The following is a 21521-nucleotide window of genomic DNA, read 5'->3' as shown; positions in this document are numbered from 1 at the left end:
GGGTCTGGTTACGGATAGCCGACCCCACCCGACCCACACTGGCACCAAGGGGCACTGTGGAAACGAGGCTTTTGAGCTCTGGGCCCTCGGGTGACTTTCAACCTCGATCACATCAAAGCTGGAGTCTATGTCCTCAGACTGGTGGTTTTCAACCTGCAAAAGTGAGCAATTCACACATAACATAGCAGTGTTCTCCTCCTTTTTTGTTCCTTGCTTCAGTCTTCGTTCAGGAGTCATGAAGTGCAGACGAGATTCAAGATAATCAAGGCTCACAACAATGCTAATGCCACTCGGCTCACTCAGCAGTCAGGAGCAAAACACAAGAAGTGTCTTGTGATCTGGAGACTGTAGGTTAGATTGACTCCAACCACAGCTGAAACTAGATGGTTTCTGACAATTCACACCTTTCGCATCTTCTATAAACCATGAATGTGCCACTGTGATCACTGCGAGGGCAACCAACATTTAATCATCTCTACCAGAGGAACAAATTGAGCACATCAACATCAATTTATGACGATAATAGAAGTTAATATTATTAAAATAACTAATTGTATGGAGCTAGATTTAATCAACATGCATGCTTTTTATAATTTTTCCTTAAAAACAAATTAGGGGTCACAGTAATTTGTTTAAATGTGCTTAAAATGACCATCATTCTATTACCTCAACAATCATGTAAGCTCATCAAAACCAATGATGGCTGCCTCTCAAGGTTTTATGAACGCACACGATTATTTTTTCTTAAAGAAGCTAGAATGCTGTTATGACACCACACCTCTTTCCAATTCTGTAAACTGTATAAAATGCTGTGATCATTTAAAAAAACTTTACAGCTTTGTGAAAAAAAAAGCTAAAGATGGAGCCTTGATGAAAGAAAGAATAGAGAGAACAAATGAAAGAATAAATGAAAGAACGATCGATCCCAAAAAATATCATGATACTTTTTCTTTTTCAATGCAATTTATTGAGGCATAGCTTTTGAATACTTTTTGCCTTTATAGCCATTCTTCATTATATTATACTGTCAATCTCTTTAAAATATAAATTAATGTAAGAATTATGATAATTTAATAATGCCAACAAGCATATTACCAATTTTGTTCTAAAAAATCTATAAGCCCAATTATTAACTGTTGGCATCATCTTCAATGCCAATTGTTCTGAAACGTTTATATCAAGGGTGCCAAACACATTTTAGTTCAGGGGTCACCTACAGCCATCTTCCGTGGACCGGACAGGTAAAATATTACAATAATAATCTTTAAATTTAACTCTTAAAGTATGGCATCAGCCATCTTCTATGGAGTGGTCTGCTGGAGCAGCAGCACTACGGCTGCAGACAGGAACAAACTGAACCAACTGGTGAGGAAGGCCAGCTCTGTCCTGGGCTGCCCCCTGGACCCTGTGGAGGTGTCCCCCTACATGGTACCGTCACATCACTGGGCAGCTCCTTCAGTGACAGGCTTCGCCACCCGCGGTGTCTGAAGGAGAGACTCCGCCGGTCCTTCCTCCCTGCTGCAGTCAGACTCTTCAACCAAGCCTGCTCCCAGTAGACCACTGCACACCACTACCGGACAATATCACTCCACTCCAGCTGGACAAGAAGTGGTGCTATAACTATAATAATCTATAGAAACGTATTTACTATGTAAAATACATCCACCCCCATATTCTGTACATGTCCACACTTATAGGCACCGTGTGCATATTCTTCTGCTATATTGTATTTTATCTGCTTTTTTAGTTCCTGCTATGCGTGCTTCTTTCTCTGTACTATCCTGCTGTACCACTACAAATTTCTCCACATGCGAGATAAATAAAGGGATATCTTATCTTATCTTATCTTATTTCTTTGTTGTGGCAGTGAGTATATGTGATGAAATGTTCTATATTTTCACAAAACCAAAACATTACTAGCAAAAATTACTTCAGTGTCGATATAAAGCCAATTTTAATTAAACCATGTCCCAAAAACTTCTATAGCTATTGCATTCTGGGTATTTTTACAAACTCCCCCTGACAGCACGGCTTGGAGGCTGATGCTAGTTTGCTAGCTTTCATGGTAGCATCACTGATATCTCAGCTCAGACTTCTGTGTTTTGTTTGCTACGCTTGAAAAAAATGCCTAAACATATCAACGTTTAATTTTTACAATTTAGTCAGATTGGAGCCACGAGCAGGCTGGTTCTGGCCCACGGTCCTTTATGTTCTGACACGTGCAAAATGTTCAAAATGATCCTGTTTGTGTCTGATCACACTTATTGTGTGTTTTTCTATTTAATCGTCCACGAAGCTTGCAAACTGAAAGTGTAATAGTTTCAGTGAATGCAGTGTAGCAGGTTTTCTGCAGGATCTTTGTAAATCAGGAGCGACTTCGTTACGTTTCCTCTCTCCTTGTAAATTCTCTGGGAAAACAATCCGACTCTCAGCACACTATTTCATCCCGGTGAAGCAAATATTACCACTGACTCCTTTGTTTTACTGTTTTCCAAATGTAGTTTGGACCGGAGTCAACCAAATGCTCACATTAAACCCTCTTTACTTTCTGCTCAATTAAATTGTTCATCTTGAGAGCTCAGGAGATGGAGAAAAGAAGGACATTTTGTTCTCCTGCAGTTCCATAAAATCTCTTTAAGTGTGTAAGACGCCAGTGCTGAGATATGCTTATTAGCTTAATAATACATCCAAAGGCCTCTTTGTTTAACACTGTCCTCTTTTTATCTTTACAGTCCAGTGATTTGCAATTCATAGGGAATCTGTGGAAAGGAAAAGTTGAAAGTAAGATGCGGGGGGTTGCTGTTAAATGTGAGTCCAATTCAGACGTCCTGACATCAGCCTGCACACTGGCATTAAGCTACGAAACAGTTCAATTTGAACCGCGTGTGTTTCCTCTGAGCTTTATAAAGGAAACAGGGAGGAGCTCGCTCAGCAAAATATAGGGGAGAAAACGCTTTTCCCTCCCTACATTCTTCAAACTGGCTCACTCCTGGTTTTAACCTCTATGACAGTGGTGTCCATCATAAGGTCAGTGGGCCAAAACTGGCCTGCAAGAGGCCCCAATCCGGCCTGACCAACCACCACTCAAAGCCAGGCTGTCAGTGTGAGATTGTAAAAACATGCATTATGCAGCAGTTTTTCTGACAACTCACTGTTTTGTGCACCAGAAGGTTTCATTAAAATTGGCTTTATGTGTAGATTGTAGTTATTTTCTCTGTCAAGTATTTTGTGAAAATTCAGACATTTTCATCACGTATGCTCTGCGCCACAACAAAGAAAATGTTTATAGTTTAGATTTAAAGGTTATTATGGCTCTATTTTACCAGTCCGGCCCACTCAAGATTTCTCTTTGAAAAATAAAAGTCCTTTTGTGAAATTTTGGATTAATATACAATGTGCGTGATAAAGTTCAGCCAGGTTATATGATGTTTTCAAGTTTCTGAGTTATATTGTGACTTGTGTCGTTGATCATTATTAGGATGTATCCACACAAATATAGAATAGTTTATGTACGTTTGTGTATGTTGATAGTAACTTACATGCGTCTACATTTATATCCTGTGAGTATTAAATACCAACAGGAAAATATGAAACTGCTGAATAAATATTATAAGCAGTGAAAACAAAACAGGCTAATGTTGTTGTCAAGACCACCTAACCCGAAACCGAGTCAAGACCAAGGCCAAGACCAAGGCCAAGTCCAAGTCCAAGTCCAAGTCCAAGTCCAAGTCCAAGTCCAAGTCCAAGTCCAAGTCCAAGACCAAGACCAAGACCAAGACCAAGACTTCAAGGAGCTGAGATAAATTCCAAGACCATTACCGCTCTTGAGTATTACATTAGTTTTATTGGATTCAGGATCAAGAACGTTTCAAATAGTACCTGAGATATAAGAGAAGGTGTAGGATCAAAAAAGCTTTTCATGATTTAGTTTGTGTGGATGCCAGGTATGAGTGAATATTTATACTCTATAGCTGTATGGATATATAATACATAACATATGAACTATGAAAATTGAGCATATCTGTACATACAGAATTTGAATGTCTGAAAAAAAATCATTCATTCATTCATTCATTAAGCAGTAGTTATAGTGATGTGTGCACATGTCTGTGAAGAACATAACCTCCCATCATAACAAAACCTGTTCAACATAACTTCAGAATAAATAAGAAAAAATAAACAACAGAATAATGTTTATTATTGCAGTTGTTCAGACGCCGTACTTTTCAGCAAGGGGTGTTCATCAAATTATTTTCATCTCAGAGGTAGTGGAAATATGCTGTATTGAAATTAATAAATCATACACGTGCAAAGAAAACACAGATCAAATGTGTTTCTAAAGGGGAATATCTTATAAACGTGGGGGGATCTTTTCTGTCGTGAGAAAACACAGCTGTAGCTGTTATGCTTCGTTATTGTTTCACGGAGTAATTGTGCGTCGGTCCCAGTTGGGCAGGCTGTTTAGCCGGTGTTGGATCCCGGAGAAGCGGCAGCTGCAGCGGTAGCAGAGCTCCGTCACAGGCCGTCGCTGCAGTCCTCCGGATCGGCCAGCATCCTCCCGGCAGCCCGCCGAGCTGGTAACGCTATGTGGCTCTGAGTCGTGTACGCGCGCTTCGCCTTCTGCGGGAGAGTGTTGGGACATTTCGCGGACAATGAGGACACCGGCGGACCGGGAACCGAACCGGGCATCGAGGATTTTCAACGCGCACAAGCAAAAAGGTGGCGATGCACCGCGGCATCCCGCACGCGAGACCGCCGCTGTCAGTTCCCGACAGGCTAGCACAGCGCGAGCAGCGTAGCCGCACAGATAGCTCCCAGACAGGCTGCTGACCCACACGTAGGGCTGGTAGACTATCCCCGGCTGCTCGTGTCGGGTGTTCCCCCTCCTCCCCCGTCCTCCTCCGGGAATATTTCTCTCCTCCGTGGCGTATTTTTGTGTTGTTTCCCCCCTAGCTAGCTGGTATTAGCAGAGTTAGCTCGCCCCGTTAGCTTAGCATTGTGTTTGGAGCTAATCAGCTCGCGCAGACTTGTCAGGGGATGGACTTGGTTTGTGTTTCAGAGGATTGCTGACACATCGTGAGGCGGAGGGCTTGAATAAACGTGAAACGGGCTGATTTTGCGGGCTGGGTGTTGTTGTGACGCGTAGCCGTTATTCCCATCCATTCTTTCACGTATTGGACCGAACCTCTGTCTTCAAGCAGACTCATGAGTGTGCATGATGAGCTGAGAGATTACCATTCGGATGTAATGCAGCACTGAGGATGTATAGATACAAACGCCCTCCACCCCCTTTTTTTTTTTTTCTTTTTTTTTTTTTTTTTGCCAGACAACTGAATTGTTATTCCAGTCGACTCTGGTGGATGGGAGCATATAGGCTCATCTCGCTGCTCATCTCGCTCTCTTTTCTGACCATTTCATCACGATCAGGCGATAGGCAGGATATACAGCACAGTAGAAAAGCTGGTTTCATTCTGCAAAGGGCAGTTGATCACGCAGATATCGCACCGCCTCTTGAGTCCCTCAAAGCCCTCTGGACATGTATTTGTCATTTCTCTCACAGCTGAAGGATTAAGTGTTTGTGTGAGTGTGGGTAAAAGAAGAGAGATATGTTCTCCGATGACATGTTGTTAAATTCACCTGCAGCTTTGGGAGAGGATTGTTTATTACTTTTAATATTTCAGCTCCCACCAGATATGTAGCATGGCATTTTCTGGATGCTGTCACCATGTGTTTGATTGTAATTCGGAACTATTAAGCTCAATAGAAGCCTGTCAGGGAGTGCTCGCCCAGGCCATAAGAGTAGTTACAAGGGACATGCTGCCGAGGTGGAGAACTGACAAGCAAAGGAAAGACTATAAAGGGCATCAGCTTTTCTATCCTAACAGAACACAGAGTGCTGAGGAACGAGTTGATGAAATGAAGAGAGAAAAGGACCAAAATGGTGGCAGTTGTCCAGTAACGAAGCTCCAGAATAATGTTTCTGTGATTTCTCTGACGGCACATCTGCACCCGGTGATTACTGCGTGTGTGTAACGTGTCCTTTCTCTGTCCTCCCTCCCCAGAGTCGTCATGACCATTCTCTTGCTGACTCGTCACTCCTTCACTGAGGGACCTCGGCCCTTTTCGGTTTCTGGACTTACCCACGCAGGGATGAGATAATAAAGTCAACCAGCCGTTGCATGCTGCTACAACACCACCTGTGGCACCCGTAATCCCACCCCGCCTGCCCCCCGCCCCCCTCCCTCCCTCCCTCTCAGAGTTAAGAGCGTTTCAAGAGTCCAAACATGACAACGCCGGCTCTGCTGCCACTGTCGGGCCGCAGGATTCCCACCCTGTCGCCGGGCGCCTCCTCGTTCTCGCACCACCGGGCCACGTTGAGGCTTTCGGAGAAGTTCATCCTCCTGCTGATTCTCAGTGCCTTCATCACTTTATGCTTCGGGGCCTTCTTTTTCCTCCCGGACAACTCCAAGCACAAGCGCTTCGACCTGGGCTTGGAGGACGTGCTCATCCCTCACATTGACACGCCCAAGGAGGGGAAGCACGCCTCTGGACAAGTGGTCATACACGGACAAGGAGGACACGACGAGCACAGACACAGGTGAGGAACACTTTTTATTGTGACGGGAACTGTTGTCATCACAATATCAGAATTCGCAATATACAGTAGCAGTCAAAGGTTCCCCCCTCGTGGGAGACGGATTCATTCAGAAGACCTCCAGAACTTTTTGTCGTAAAGTAACAAGATTATTGCCTTTTTGTTCAATGGTTCTTGCTATAATTCCATTTAGACTAATATTCAAAAAGGACGATTTCCTGTTCCCACAACCTCACCTCTGGACAACCCAGCCAACGGCCTCAAACAGATTAATAAGGCCAGAAATGTCCACGAATGAAGACTAACCTGTTAAAACTGTTGACGTCATTACTTCTTGAAGCTGATTGATAGAATATAAAGAATCTTGAACATAATACCTTATACTTGTTGGAAGTTTAATGTATATATATCTTCTATTATTTCATAGTTTGAACATTTTCAGTAATTTTCAGATTATATAAAAACCATTGAAGGAGGAGTTGTGTCCATACTTTTTGCTGGTACTGTACATAAAGTACAAGGCTGACTGAACTGGAATAGTTTACTTTTCCATGCATTCATGCGCTGAATGACAACATATTTGTCCCTTCTGAGGTCACAAAGTGTGTGTGGGGTTAAAAAACACGAATAAAGCATAATGAATCAGGGTTCGTCTACACGAGAATGCTGGTTCATGTAAACGAGCCAGTTTTGGGCGATTATCCACACGATTTTTGAACATGGGTTTCAGAGTGAGGAAATTCCAAAACCCTGGTGTGTGCCATTCACACCCTGACGTGTGGACGGCAAAGACGATCATCTGTAGAAAACAGATGACGTAATCGCCCCCCTCTACTCCCCACCGGGGTCCGCAATGCCATCAAATAACCACAATAATCAAGATCCAGTCTAGCTGCAAAACAACTGATGCCAGCAGGAGGAGGAGCAGGGCCATAGACCTATAGTACTCAGATTTGTATTGACGTTTATGATCATGAGTCTACTTCTAAATGTCCATGTGCTCTGTTTGGTATGTTTGGAGAGTCACAGCGCCCCTAAAGGCCTTGCATATGTACTACATGCCCTGCAGCCTCGTGTTGAGCTGTGTTCATAGTATTCACGTGTGGACGGGATTTTCTTTGAGAACCCCGGGGAAAAAATAGATTGTTTTGGCTCATGCAGATGTGGCCTCAATGGCAAGAGAAAGATAATTTTATATTTTTTTAACATGTCTCAAAGCAAGAAGACATTAACCTGCAAACATTTAAGTGCTTGTATTTATCGCAAAGCACATGAGTGTCGAAATTCTCAACAAGATCATTGCCTGATGCAGGGAGCTATTTAACGAAACTTCGAACATGCATCTCCAAGGAGTTTTGTTCAGCAATTTTAAATGGAAGGAAGCTCTAGAATGCAGAGAAGTATGCTTGTTCCGTTTGTTTAGATTATTGTTATATATAACAACAGCCCAGTGTCTGGTCTTTTTCCCAGTTAGTGCTTTAGATTGGTACTTTTATCCCGTAAATCTTGAGTTCTATTCCATTGACACAAAAGCCAAATGTTTTTTTCAGTTTTGCGGCATTTTGAACGAGATTTGATGGTATGATAGGTATGAGATGGTCAATCTTTCTTTTGAATTTAAAGTCCTGGATCATCTGCAGATCCTTTAACTTTCTCAGTTGGTAAAGTTCACTTTGCATCTGTTTGAATGAGTCCTCTATCAAGTGTTGCGTGTTTTAGTTTCAGTTTGGTTTCGTGTTGTCTGTCAGAACCTGCAGGCTCTTCTTCTGAAGCAGGTTTTCAATCTGGCAGAATGAGCCTGCAATCACACAGTGTCAATAACAATGCTTAGTCTCGCATATTGGTTTGGTTTTTTGCAATGGATCCTCGGGCAATGTCCTCAATAGTGTTCAGCACTATGACTTGACCTCCTTTAAAAGCTGAAGTAACTGAATATACAATCAATAAAATTCTTGTACTGGTTGAAATTTTTAAAAAACATCTTATTATTTACATCTTAAAAAGGAAAAAAAACTGGTCGGAGAATGCATCGCTTTTACCCTTCTATTGTTCTTGCTGCTTTGCTCTCACCATGTTAAGGTCCAACAAGGTTTCCTCTTATCTGTGGGTGTGGCAGTTTGTAGAAGGATCATCTTTTTTTCTTGAAGTTCCACATTTTTGCAGGTGTCCAATCCTTCTCTTTGTCACTCTTTCATTTGTGTGTCTGGTTTCTCTGAATCTTCCCATACCTGGCATCTTCTTAGGAGTCCTCGTTTAAAGCCTTTAACAGCAGAAATGTTATGACTGTGCTCCCAGTGTGGCTGTATGTTGGTGAACTTTTTATTTTATTTATTTGTCACATACAATGTTATCAACCACAGTCACTAAATGACTCGATTTCCCAGACTGTACACAGCAGCACTCAGGGGGGTAGCTGGGGGTTTTGCTCAGGTACCCCCAGTACATTCTTTTGAGGAGAATGTGGGAGGAAACCTACACACACACACGCACAGAAAGGCCCCGGCTGGATTTTACCCACAACCTTCTTGTTGTGAGGTGAGAGCGCTAACCACTGTGCAGAACTTGATGAGCTCTAACACACAGGCCATTTAAAAGGCTTAAGTAACTGCTTTAGATAAATGATAAATAACAGGCTTGGAAATTATTGTCCGCCACAAGCAAAATACTGGTTGCTTTGTGGCTGCTGCTCCAACTGTTGCTGTTCTGGTTTTGCAGCCTGGTCTGTGGCCAGCCGTCATTTTGAGGAACCCTCGCGCCTCCTACATTAACTTCATCTTTGGCTTCTAATGGTTCTGTTTGGGATCCACACTGCGGGACAAGTTTCAAGCTCAGCTCTCATCAGCGGTTACTCTCAGCTGGAAGTCATTTGTGAGCGTTATTCAATTTGAATAGTTAATTTTTTTAAATTAATATACACTGGAAGCTGTTTTGTAGTATGTAAATTAAATAATTTGATTTCATGTCTGACATGTCTTTTTCATTCGTATTCAAGGCTACTGTCATGCAACTACCATCCACTAGGCGGCGCTAAAGAGCTGTCTGACTACAGTTCGCCTCCTTGTGGCAGAGCTTTTCGAGATAGCAGTTTCTGAATGACAATGTGGGAATTTAGAAAGGGCCTCTCCTTGTGAAACTATTAGTTTGTCCAGACTTTATTTAGAAAATGACAAGATGTTAGAATATAAGTTGTCCTACATAAATGCCATATAGAAACTCTGCAGGACTAATCCACAACCACATTTAACTCAAGCATTTGTATATTAACCTGCACAGAGTGGCTGCTGCTGCTCGGCAGTTTGATATCATTTACCCAGAGACGATGTAATCCCACCCAGTCTGAGAAGATAACTAGGAGGCTTGTTTTTACTTACAGTATGTGTTATCGCTCTCACACACTCGTACTGGTCACTGGAGGTTCAACATGGCACCTCATGGCAAAGAACTCTTTGAGGATCTGAAAAAAAGGATTGTTGCTCTACATAAAGATGGCCTAGGCCAGGGGTCTCAAACTCGATTGACCCGGGGTCCCTTCAGCTGTGGAGCGCCAACTTTCAATAAATCCACATATTTGTGGAAATCTACTTTTATGATCAATACAGAGTGGGATATGGCATAACAACTCAAAAGTACAGTAAACCACGCCAGTCTCTCATGGTCCTAAAACTGTCAAGCAATGCAGAGAATAAAACGCATGAAGACACTCTCTCATGAGATACATGAATAGCAGAAGCTTTTACTTTGACACTCATTGATCATCAAGAGCACCATGGCAGGATGAAACCTCACACAAAACCCTCTTCATGCCTGGTTGCACACCCAGAACTAATAAACCAAACTAAACTACACAAATTAACTACATGAACAAAGCAACAAAAACACAACACAACACAATTATTGCCAACACTACTTTTAAAGTTCTTGCACTTACCTAAATAAGTAAACACAACGTCACAACCTTTACTCTCATGTCGTCCATTGGAGGTCCACTCTAATCTCGGCCCCAATAACGTTATACTTTCATAACAAGGTGCGGGCCACAAAATATTGACTCGCGGCCCGCAGGCCATTTGCGGCCCACGAGTTTGAGACCCCTGGCCTAGGCTATAAGAAGATGCCAACACCCTGAAACTGAGGAGCAGCACGGTGGCCAAGACCATACAGTGGTTTAACAGGACAGCATCCACTCAGAACAGGCCTCGCCATGGTTGTCCAAAAAAGTTTGAGTGCTCGTGCTCAGCGTCATATCCCGAGGTTGTCTTTGGAAAATAGAGGCGTGAGTGCTGCCAGCATTGCTGCAAAGGTTGAAGGGGTGGGGGGGGGGGGTTAGTCTGTCAGTGCTCGGACTAGGGCTGGGCGATACGCAGTCAAATCAATATCACGATATATTAAGCCAGGGTGTCCGTGAGGTCTTAAAAAGTATTAAAAGTTGAAAAATCAATTGTGGGAAAATTAAAGCCCTTAAAAGTATTAAAAAAATCTTAATCGCGATTCTATCAGGTATTAAATTTTATATGCTTTGACTCGGTTGCGTTCTCGGAGCTTGATCGCATTGGGGCCATGCGCGTACAGGTGCGACGTCATCACGTCACAGCGAATATTTCGGCGCAAAAACAGACGAGAAGAAAACGGCAGGGCTCGACATTAAGGATTGTCTGAACGTCCGGGGCTAGTAAAAGCTTTGAGACCGTGACCTCTGCTTCATCGTCTGCTGACATAAGGGTGACTATGGGCGGCACACCAACGCTGTGTGCAGAGGTTATCTGGTGTCTCAACACAGCAGCAAATCACCACTCATTGAACTAAAACGAAGATATTGCGGATATTTTTAAGTTGATGTTTCCGGATTCGGACGCTGCTAAGACGTTCACTTCTGGCAAGGACAAAACTGGATACGTCATAAGATTCGTGTTAGCACTGTACTTTAAGCAGCAGCTTGTTGACAGCATCAACAAAGCTGGCACGTTTATATTGATGTTGGACGAGTCTTGTAATAAGTTCTTGTTTTCCGCCAGTTGGCGTTGAATAACTTATTACTTGTTGTGACTGAGGGGAATGTCAATAAACCTGCCTTTAGTTTAATTCAGTCTTTTGAGTTTGATTCCTTCTCTGCTTACCTCATTTCTGTTAAATTGTAAACCACAACTGTTAAATATGTGTTGCTAACAACAACTTTAAGTGGCTATTAGGTCTTTCTTTAGAAAGGTTTTTAAAAAAGTCTCAAGGCATTGAAATTAACCTAAGGATTCCTGCATATACCCTGTGAGCAGTTCACCTCGATAACGATAAATGGACGATAACTACTCCACTGCGCCCCCTGCCCCAACAAATGTTTGGCCTCTAGATGTGGCAGTTATATTGATAATATGACTCCTCTGGACTTATTTATTGCCACTGTAAAGGACCGTAAAACTACACTGTCAGATTACGTGAAATGAGAACGACTGAATACATTCAAAAGTATAAAATATCTTAAATTTCCTGCAAACACAAAGTATTAAAAATACAATCTCTTATGAACAAATTCTAAATATGGATATTACTAAGAGCTTACTCGAAAATGACCACATTCAAGTTGTCAAGAGAGCGGCGCATGAACTAATGAGCAGCGGGGGCACAGGTATGTACTGCACCTGAAAACACGGGATTTCTCCACAGTTATATGAAAAATGGCCTATCTAACCGAATTCTCGTGAAAAAAAGTTACATATTTTGTGTGTAAAATGAGTTTTCACATTGAGCCCCTACAGACAGAGAGAGCGAGAGAGAGAGGATCATATAGCCCCCCCTATTTAGAATGCATAGAAACTGTGATTGATCATAAATCGTTCACAAAAAACTGTTTTTTTTAATGGCTCCAACCGCTCACCGAGCGCGGCCGTCATCACGTTTAGTTTTTATCATAAACCTGGTTTTACTTGGCCTATCAACACGATTTAAAGACTGGTATGAAGCATAGAATGTCTAGATCTGGTGAAATTGAGTCTCAGCGCGCAAGCACCGTCCCGCTATGTCATTGTAAACGAGGCATGTGAAACATTTGCTGCACAGCGTATGTGGTGCCACAAGGGTTTTTTTTAAACATAAACCGAATATACCGAAATGAGCAAAATGACGTCGGTAATTTTTGTAAATTTTGGTATCGATAAATTTTCAGTTTATCGCCCAGGCCTAGCTCGGCCCATACGTCGCACACTGCATCAAATTGGTCTGCATGGCTGTCGACCCAGAAGGAAGCCTCTTCTAAAGATGATGCACAAGAAGCCTGCAAACAGTTTGCTGAAGACAAGCAGACTAAGGACATGGATTACTGGAACCATGTCTGGTGGTCTGAGGAGACCAAGATAAACTTATTTGGTTCAGATGGTGTCAAGCCTGTGTGGCGGAAACCGGGTGAGGAGTACAAAGACAAATGTGTCTTGCCTACAGTTAAACATGGTGGAGGGAGTATCATGGTCTGGGGCTGCATGAGCTGCTGGCACTTGGGAGTTGCAGTTCATTGAGGGAACCATGAATGCCAACATGTACTATGACATCCAAAAGCAGAGCGTGATCCCCTCCCTATGGAATCTGAGCCGCAGGGGAGTTTTCCAAGATAACGACCCCAAACACACCTCCAAGACAACCACTGCCTTGCTAAAGAGATTGAGGGTGAAGATGATGAACTGGCCAAGCATGTCTCCAGACCTAAACCCTATTTCGCATCTGTGGAGGAAGCCTCAAACAGAAGGTGGAGGAGCACAAGGTCTCGAACATCCACCAGCTCCGTGACGTCGTCGTGGAGGAGTGCAAGAGGATTCCAGTGGCAACCTGTGAAGCTCTGATGAACGCCATGCCCAAGAGGGCTCCTGTTGCGGTTGAGATGAGCTGAGAAGGGGCTTGTTGATTGACTGTGGAAGCTTTGAAAGACAAACATGACACAGTTCTGTGTTTGCAGTGTGACTGTAATCGTTGTTTTCGGGTGTGTTAGTCGTCGAAAAATCCTAGTCGAGATCCTACTCCATAGTTTGCTACACAAATGCAGATGCATCAGCCGAGATCAGTCAGATTTATGAGCACATCAGGCTGCAGCAGCACAGTCATCGATGGGATTGAGTAAAACATTTCAGGCACGTACTAAATAAGTCCTACTGCATTGTACAGTTCCAACAAGAAAGCGTCTGATTGCTTTCGGCTTGACTCTACAACTGCATGCTGTGCGCCGTCATCTACCGACAGCCCAAATACGATAAGGATTTTATGAGCGACTTCTCTGACTTTCTGGCTGGATTCATGCCCAGATACGATCATGTCCTTATCATTGGAGATTTTAACGTACATGTGTGTTGTCTTGATAAACCTCTTGTGAGGGACTTCTTAAGCCTTATTCATACTTTTAACCTTGTTCAGTGTGTGTCTGGCTCCACACATGAACGTGGGCATACATTAGATCTGGTACTTTGTCACATATTACCAGGTTACACAGTCAGACCATGACAATGTGCTGTCTGATCATCTGCCTGTTATTTGATATTGGCTTTTCCAGCGCTGCAGTTAAAAACCGCGCTCCTGCTCGGCTCTGTTGTATTTTTAACTCTCTCAGGTTAGGGCAGTGGTTTAGTCCAGCTTCTTCCACCTCAGAAGGCTTGCAAAGGTGAAGACCATTCTGGCACAGCAGCACTTTGAAACGGTAATCCATGCTTTTATTGCATCCCGGCTGGATTACTGTAATGCACTTCATGTTGGAGTCAGCCAGTCCTCGCTCACACATATCTAGTTAGTCCAGAACGCTGCAGCCCGCCTTCTAACTGGAGCATGTAAGAGGGAGCGCATAATGCCCATTCTGGCTTCTCTCCACTGGCTGCCTGTTCATTTTAGAATTCATTTTAAGATTCTTTGATTTGTTTTTAAATCTCTGAATGGTCTGGCCCCGCCCTACTTCTCTGAGCTGCTCCACCCTTACACTCCTGCTCGGTGCCTCCGGTCAGATGATCAGCTGCTTCTGGAGGTACCGAGATCTAAACGAAAGCTCAGAGGGGTTAGGGCCTTTTCTGTTTCAGCCACTCTGTTGTAGAATGAGCTCCTACTGCCCGTCAGACAATCACCCTCACTGTCCACTTTTAAAACTCATCTTAAGACCCATTATTATTCCTTGGCTTTTAAGCATGTTTGAGACTCTGTGCCTGGTTGCATTGTCAATCTTCTTGTTTGTTTTACTGTATTTTGCTGTTTTTACTCTTCTATTGTAATTTTTAGGGACCGAGCAGAAAGTAGCTGACTATAACTGTAATTATTAGTGGAGGAGTGAACACCTGAGAGTGAACCTGCACGTACTGCAACTGAAGGTCCTATTGTTAAAACTGCACATTATCATGTGAACGTGCAGTAAAGATATAACATACGAGTAATACAAACACTTAGACAATACTAATAATTTAAATGATTATTTCTTATGAATTTATGCAACAATTTTAAACTTGTAGAACATTAATGCATTGAAACCTATTGCAGTTCCATCAGTTAATATTGCAAATACATTTGCAAGGTGTTCGTTATCCCTGGTACCTTAAAAGCTGCTGGACATTTATTTGATTGTTTTTTTGGTACAATATTTATGGAATATTAATGCATTTCTGCGATGTAAGAAATATGGCTCTTCTGTGTTGGCTGCATAATATTTCATTATTAAGAAGGCCAGGAGCTCATAGTTGCTGGTTTTGTGGGACAAATTAAAGCGCATCACCTTGGGATGAGTGTTTAGGACTGCTAGAAATTGCCGGGGTGTTACGCTCTGACATAATGTGCGGCCATTATTAATCCTGCCTCTGTTTTGTTTTGGTCTGACTCAAACCGTGTACGGCAAGCCAGGAGCTGTACCCATTGTCTGAAAAGGGGGCAAGTGGGTATGTTCACAGAGGCTGGGATATTTTAATTGCAGGATAGCCTGGGGCAAGTGAAGTAAAAAAAAGAAACACAAACATCAGAGAAAAATAACTCTTACCACCTTTCGTGGTCATGTTTGGTGGATTAAAGCTGCGTATGGCTGAGCTGGAGTTTAAAGATGAATGCACAATGTGTTGTGGTCTGCTCGGAGACTTTGGCAAGAAATGTGTGTGAACATTTATTGTATGTTGTAACAAGTTCTGTGTAATGATTACAGTTGGGAGAAGTGGTGGTAGGAGAAGGTTCTTGCTCAGATGAGTTATGACAGCAGTTACGTGCATTTCAATGTGTGTGATTAATGAAATGCATGTGTAGCAGCTTAAAGCAAAGGGATGTCAGAATCATTCTCGTCAAGCAGGCCGAGGGGCCGAGGAACCAAGAAGTGTGGGGCAGTTGGCCCGAGTCTTCAGGGCTCTTCTGTCTCCACTCAGTTATATACGCTCATCCAAGACTCATCATCTTCCAGACTGGAGACTCGGCAGCCCAGTATAGTCTCTAGACATGGACTCGTTTGCTGTGGCTTATGCCTTTTGTGTTTGAAGATGCAGAGCTGAGCCAGATGGAGCTGGATGGTGTGATGATTGACTGTCTTATAGAAAAGTGGAGCTGGACCGGCAGGACTATGGGTGATCCGGGCTACTTGGAAATGTCCAGACATACAGGAACTGCTGTGTTGTATCTGTCCTGACTCAGATCTGGCTGGACAAGGATGTGCTGAAATCTGAGAGACTCTATTTCAGGTTAGTGCTGATAAATGTGGGCTGCATGATATTTGGCTTTGTGTAGTTGTTGTTACGGAGTCAAATACAGCTCTGAATCATATATATATATATATATATATATATATACATACACAGCTCTGGAAAGAATTAAGAGACAACCGCAAAATTCTCAGTTTCTCTGATTTTACTACTTATAGGTATGTGTTTGAGTAAAATTAACATTTTTGTTTCATTCTATAAACTACTGACATTTCTCCCAAATTCCAAATGAAAATATTGTCATTTAAAGCATTTATTTGCAGAAAATGACAAATGGTGAAAATGACAAAAAAGACTCAACGTTTTCAGACCTCAAACAATGCAAAGAAAACAAGATCATATTCATTTTAAAACAACACAATACTAATGTTTTAACTTAGGAAATGTTCATAAATCAATATTTGATGGAATAACACTGATTTTTCATCACAGCTGTCATGCGTTTTGGCATGCTCTCCACCAGTCTTTCACATTGTTCTTGGGTGACTTTATTCCACTCCTGGTGCAAGAATTCAAGTCGCTCAGCTTTGTTTGATGGCTTGTGACCATCCATCTTCCTCTTGATCAGATTCCAGAGGTTTTCAATGGGGTTCAGGTCTGGAGATTGGGCTGGCCATGACAGGGTCTTGATGTGGTGGTCCTTCATCCACACCTTTATTGACCTAGCTGAAAGTCACTTGGAGCCATTTCAAAGCAGCTCTTGGTCCTATAAGCAACTGTGCAAACAATTGTTTGTAAGTATAAAGTGCATGGTACTGTTGTGTCACTGCCACGATCAGGAGGAAAATGCAAGCTATCACCTGTTGCTGGGATGAAATTGGTCAGGAGGGTCAAGACTCAACCAAGAACCACCAAAAAGCAGATCTGCAAAGAATTAGAAGCTGCTGGAACACAGTCAAGTGTGTGTTTTACATCGCCTTGGACAGAGAGGCAACTTAAGGCTTGACTGAAGTTTGCTGCTGATCACATGGACAAAGATAAGACCTTCTGGAGGAAAGTTCTGTGGTCAGATGAAACAAATATCGAGGTGGTTGGCCACAATGCTCAGCAATATGTTTGGAAGAGAAAAGGTGAGGCCTTAAACCCCAAGAACACCATGCCTACCGTCGAGCATGGTGGTGGTAGTATTATGCTCTGGGGCTGGTTTCCTGCCAATGGAACTGGTGCTTTACAGAGAGTAAATGGGCTAATGAAGTAGGAGATTACCTTCACATTCTTCGGGATAACCTAAAATCATAAGCCCGAAGGTCGGGTGTTGGGCACAGTTGGGTGTTCCAACAGGACAATGACCCCAAACACAAAAAAGTGGTAATGAAATGGCTCAATCAGGCTAGAATTAAGGTTTTAGAATGGCCTTCCCAAAGTCCTGACTTAAACCCCAATGAGAACATGTGGACAATGCTACAGAAACAAGTCCATGCCAGAAAGCCAACAAATTTAGCTGAACTGATTCTGTCAAGAGGAGTGGTCAAAATTCAACCAGAAGCTCTCCAGAAACTTGTGGATGGCTACCAGAAGTGCCTAATTGAAGTGAAAATGGCCAAGGGACATGTAACCAAATATTAGCATTGCTGTATGTATACTTTTGACCCAACAGATTTGGTCACATTTTCAGTTGACCCATAATATATTCAGAGAACCAAATTTCAGGAATTGTTTTTGTGACAAAGAAGTACGTGTTCCAATCATTGTATCACAGTAAAGTAAGAGTTGTAGAAATTATTGGAAACTCAAGACGGCCATGACATTAGGTTCTTTTCAAGTGTACGTATGTAAACTTTTGAACACAACTGTATTTTTATATATATATATATATATATATACTTTTTTTCTCTCTTTTTCTTTCTATCCCTTGTCCTGTTGGGCAAACAATAAATAATATCTGATTGAGAGTCTTCTGGTGTCAGAACACTTTTTGCTCTTGCAACAGAAAGAGACTTGGAATCTCCTCCTGTTGCTGCTGAATCAAATCATTGCATCCATTACGTCAAGCTAAAATGTTGGTTTTTGAACAAAGCTCTCAGGAAGTTCAGGAAACTGAAACTGATTTTGTGTGGGGAGAAGTTGCACAATGATTACAGTAATCTTTGTTCGTAGCTGTTTTTTACATGACATGTAAGTTGTCAATGCTTTTGTTTATATGAAGGTATCAATTAAAATGTCACAAGTGATCAAAATGTTATATCTGATGTAAAATGATGGTTTGGTATTTTCTATCTCGTGGAATTGTTTGTCGGTATTTGAGTCAATGGCTTTTATGTGCGTTTTACTGTCCAGGTTTGAAGATTGCAACAGGGTCCGTGGGAGCTTGTCTAAGTGCCCAGTAGGTGTGACAGTGTCGCCATCTGTCCCCAAAATCTGGGCTGTTTGCCTGTCCAAATGAACAATTGTCAATCATTGCATTGTAATGCTGGCCAAAATGTCTATTATATTCCATCTATTGACTCAGGAAATTCATGAACAGTTGTGGAGGTGCCTCAGGCCAAATGTAGGTGACCATTTGAGAAGGTTGCCAGTCCATTACAGGTTTAACACAGAGGCTGACATTCACCCAAATACGCTCAATTTAAGGTCACCTAACCTCACAAACATGTTTCTGGATTCTGGCAGGAAACTTGAAGTAACCGAAGACACTTCACATAGGCAGGCAAAGAGTGAACATGCAAATTCCACTCAGTTGAAATGCGGTCTTAAAGAGAGCGCGAACAATTAGAACAGGGCTGTAGGCTTAGTTCCCCCGCGTAGCTGGCCCAGGTCACCCTGTCTTTGCAGAAGCATTCTCAGGAAAGACACTGGACTCCTAATTGCTCCCGATCAAGGTAGAGTACATTACCTGTGAGAATGATTGAATGTGGCCATCACTGTCAAGCGCTTCGAGACAAAGCAGTCAAAATGAGCTATATAAGTAAAGTCCAGTTGCCATTTACAGCACCGAGCAACCCAGTTTAGCCTAGTTTAAACCAAATATTTCCCAGATAACCACAATAGCATTCACTAGCACAGTATACCTGGCACACACTACGTGTGTATAAATTATTTATGGCCAGCAGAGATAAAAATGGGCTGTCATTGTAATGAGGTTTTTTTAATTATGTGTGGACCTTCTCATGTATTTACAGCCGATGGGGAAAAAAAACTCATGTAGTTCAGCACTGAAGTCATTACTGTAGCGTCCCGTTTTCTACATGATTATTTGTCCCCATGACCCAGTGAAAATCAAATCTGTCCATGTGCTAGAATCATATGAAGTTATAGAATTCAATCTGGAGGTATTGGATCACAGTCTATTTCAGCTACACATATGTTACTTTTCTCTCTCTCACATTAGTAGAAAATTTATAATCACTTTGAAAGAATTGAGGCCTTTTAGAGCCGTTTTTCACCATGTTCTTAATGTTCCACAGCAGTTTGAATTTCATGGGTTTTGAAAACGGTTATTTATAGCACCTAAAATGTAAAAAGCATTTATTTTCTTGTGTAATCTTTGAGATATTTGCTCAATTGTTTGTGAAGAAAAACCTTAGCGAAGCGACACACACCCTAAGGTAGATGGAAATGAACTGGTGCAGTCTTTTCACGTTGAATCCTGCTCATAATGGATTTCAGTGCCATGGCCGCGAATAACTGGTTGCCGCTTATTGCCTTGCCCGTTGTTGTTAGCGTTGCGAGGCTGTAGCTTTGCTTTTGCACTCTGGCACGGCCATAAATCAACATCACAGCCCTCCAGATCAAATTTAAAGCCTGAACCAACATCAAAGTGCACTTATTTATCATATTTAGTATGATCTCAGATATCGTTCCCGTGTGTTCACGCTTCATTGGGCTGACAGGAACTAAGAAAATCTAGATGTGTGTGTTTGTGTGTGTGTTACAATTGCATAATTTGTCAGGTTAACTCCGCTGGGTAAGAATAGCGAGGCTTTGCAGTCATTGGCGAGGGCTGGTGAAACCACCCGGATTGAATAAAAGTGTCTATTTAATACGGGACTCAGTTGTTGAGGGTGAAACGAGAATTGAATGTACCTTGCCTTCATAAAAAGCTTTTTCTTTAACATTCATCGACTTTCTTAGGCATTTTTCTGTTTTACTCTTTAAGCTATTCTTTGTCGATTTAATATATCCAGCTTGGAGTTAGATTATCATGTTCAAAGATGGAATATATTTGCTCACGGTGATCAATCTGCAGTCCGATACTCGATTGACGGTTTGTTGTCCTTTCTGAAAATTTGCTAGGTTTTTTTTTCTCCCTCAAAGAACATTATATGAAACTTCAAATGGATCCTCTTGACGGTTGTCTCATCCCAAGCTGATAAATTCGGCTTGGGGGCACAATATATGGCAAATTTATAGTAAATGTAGATTCAACGTATGCAATGTTTAGATTGCAGAAGGCTGACTGAACTGGAATAACTTGAATTAACATGATCTGGTCTTATAACATCATGACTATGCTACTTTCAACTACTTATAAGAGCAGGTATGTATGTGTTAGGTTTAATAATAACAATAATAACAATACCTCATTCCCAGTCTAAAAAAGAAGCGATGGTACAGAAAAGGAGAAATTCCCATTGCTTTGGGAAGCTGTGTAAAATTGAAAAATTCGGACATGAGACCAGTTTTAAGAGGATATTAACCGGACCAAGGGCATTTTTATCGGTAATGACCGACTGTCCGACGTATTTCGCGATCACTGCATTTTAATCGTACTTTCTGCGGAGGAAACGCGCACCAGATTTGGCTCTGGTTACACTTTGGCGTACGACTCCGTAATGCTCTGCTCCGTCCCGTCCCTAGTGAGGCCACACAAACTCCAGAGGGTTAACTCACCAAACCGCTCTGGTTTCTGGATTTCATCCTCTTATTGTAATGCCATAGGTACTTTCACTCCTAAAATATTTACAATCCAATGACACATTCAGATATTGAAAACCTTTTATATAGTTTTTATTTCTTTGTGACTGGTTGCTTGCCCATGAGGCTGGAACAGTGTTCTGAGTTTCCAGCTGCAGAAAGAGTTTGGAAAGATATTTCCTCTTTCCTCTTCTCTTGTGGTGTCTGACACAGAATCGGACTCGCAGCCTTTGTGTTGATTACTAATTACTGAGGCATTTCTGTAAAATGGAACTTTGAACACTCAAAACTTTGGAACAAATGAGAACTGTTTGAGCTTGGAAACGTAGCCACTTGGTGCATGGAAGGTAGGGCTGGGCAAAAAAAATCGTTTTAATCGATTTATTGAATTT

The 21521-nt window shown here is 42.1% G+C and overlaps 1 protein-coding gene across 1 annotated transcript in view; it reads left to right on the top strand.

The window, feature by feature from the left end:
• The first annotated feature begins 4491 nt into the window (after window positions 1–4491).
• Window positions 4492–21521, top strand: part of man1a2 (mannosidase, alpha, class 1A, member 2) — a 190830-nt gene continuing 173800 nt past the window's right edge. Inside the window, exons 1-2 of the mRNA XM_080478269.1 lie at window positions 4492–4719; window positions 6063–6598. Of these exons, the coding sequence (XP_080334395.1) occupies window positions 6285–6598 (314 nt within the window). The 5' untranslated portion in view covers window positions 4492–4719; window positions 6063–6284. The remainder of the gene's footprint in view (window positions 4720–6062; window positions 6599–21521) is intronic.

Source organism: Lipophrys pholis, assembly GCF_963383615.2.
Source record: "Lipophrys pholis genome assembly, chromosome: 13".
NCBI classification, from domain to species: Eukaryota; Metazoa; Chordata; class Actinopteri; order Blenniiformes; family Blenniidae; genus Lipophrys; species Lipophrys pholis.
This window is presented reverse-complemented; position numbering and strand designations above follow the sequence as displayed.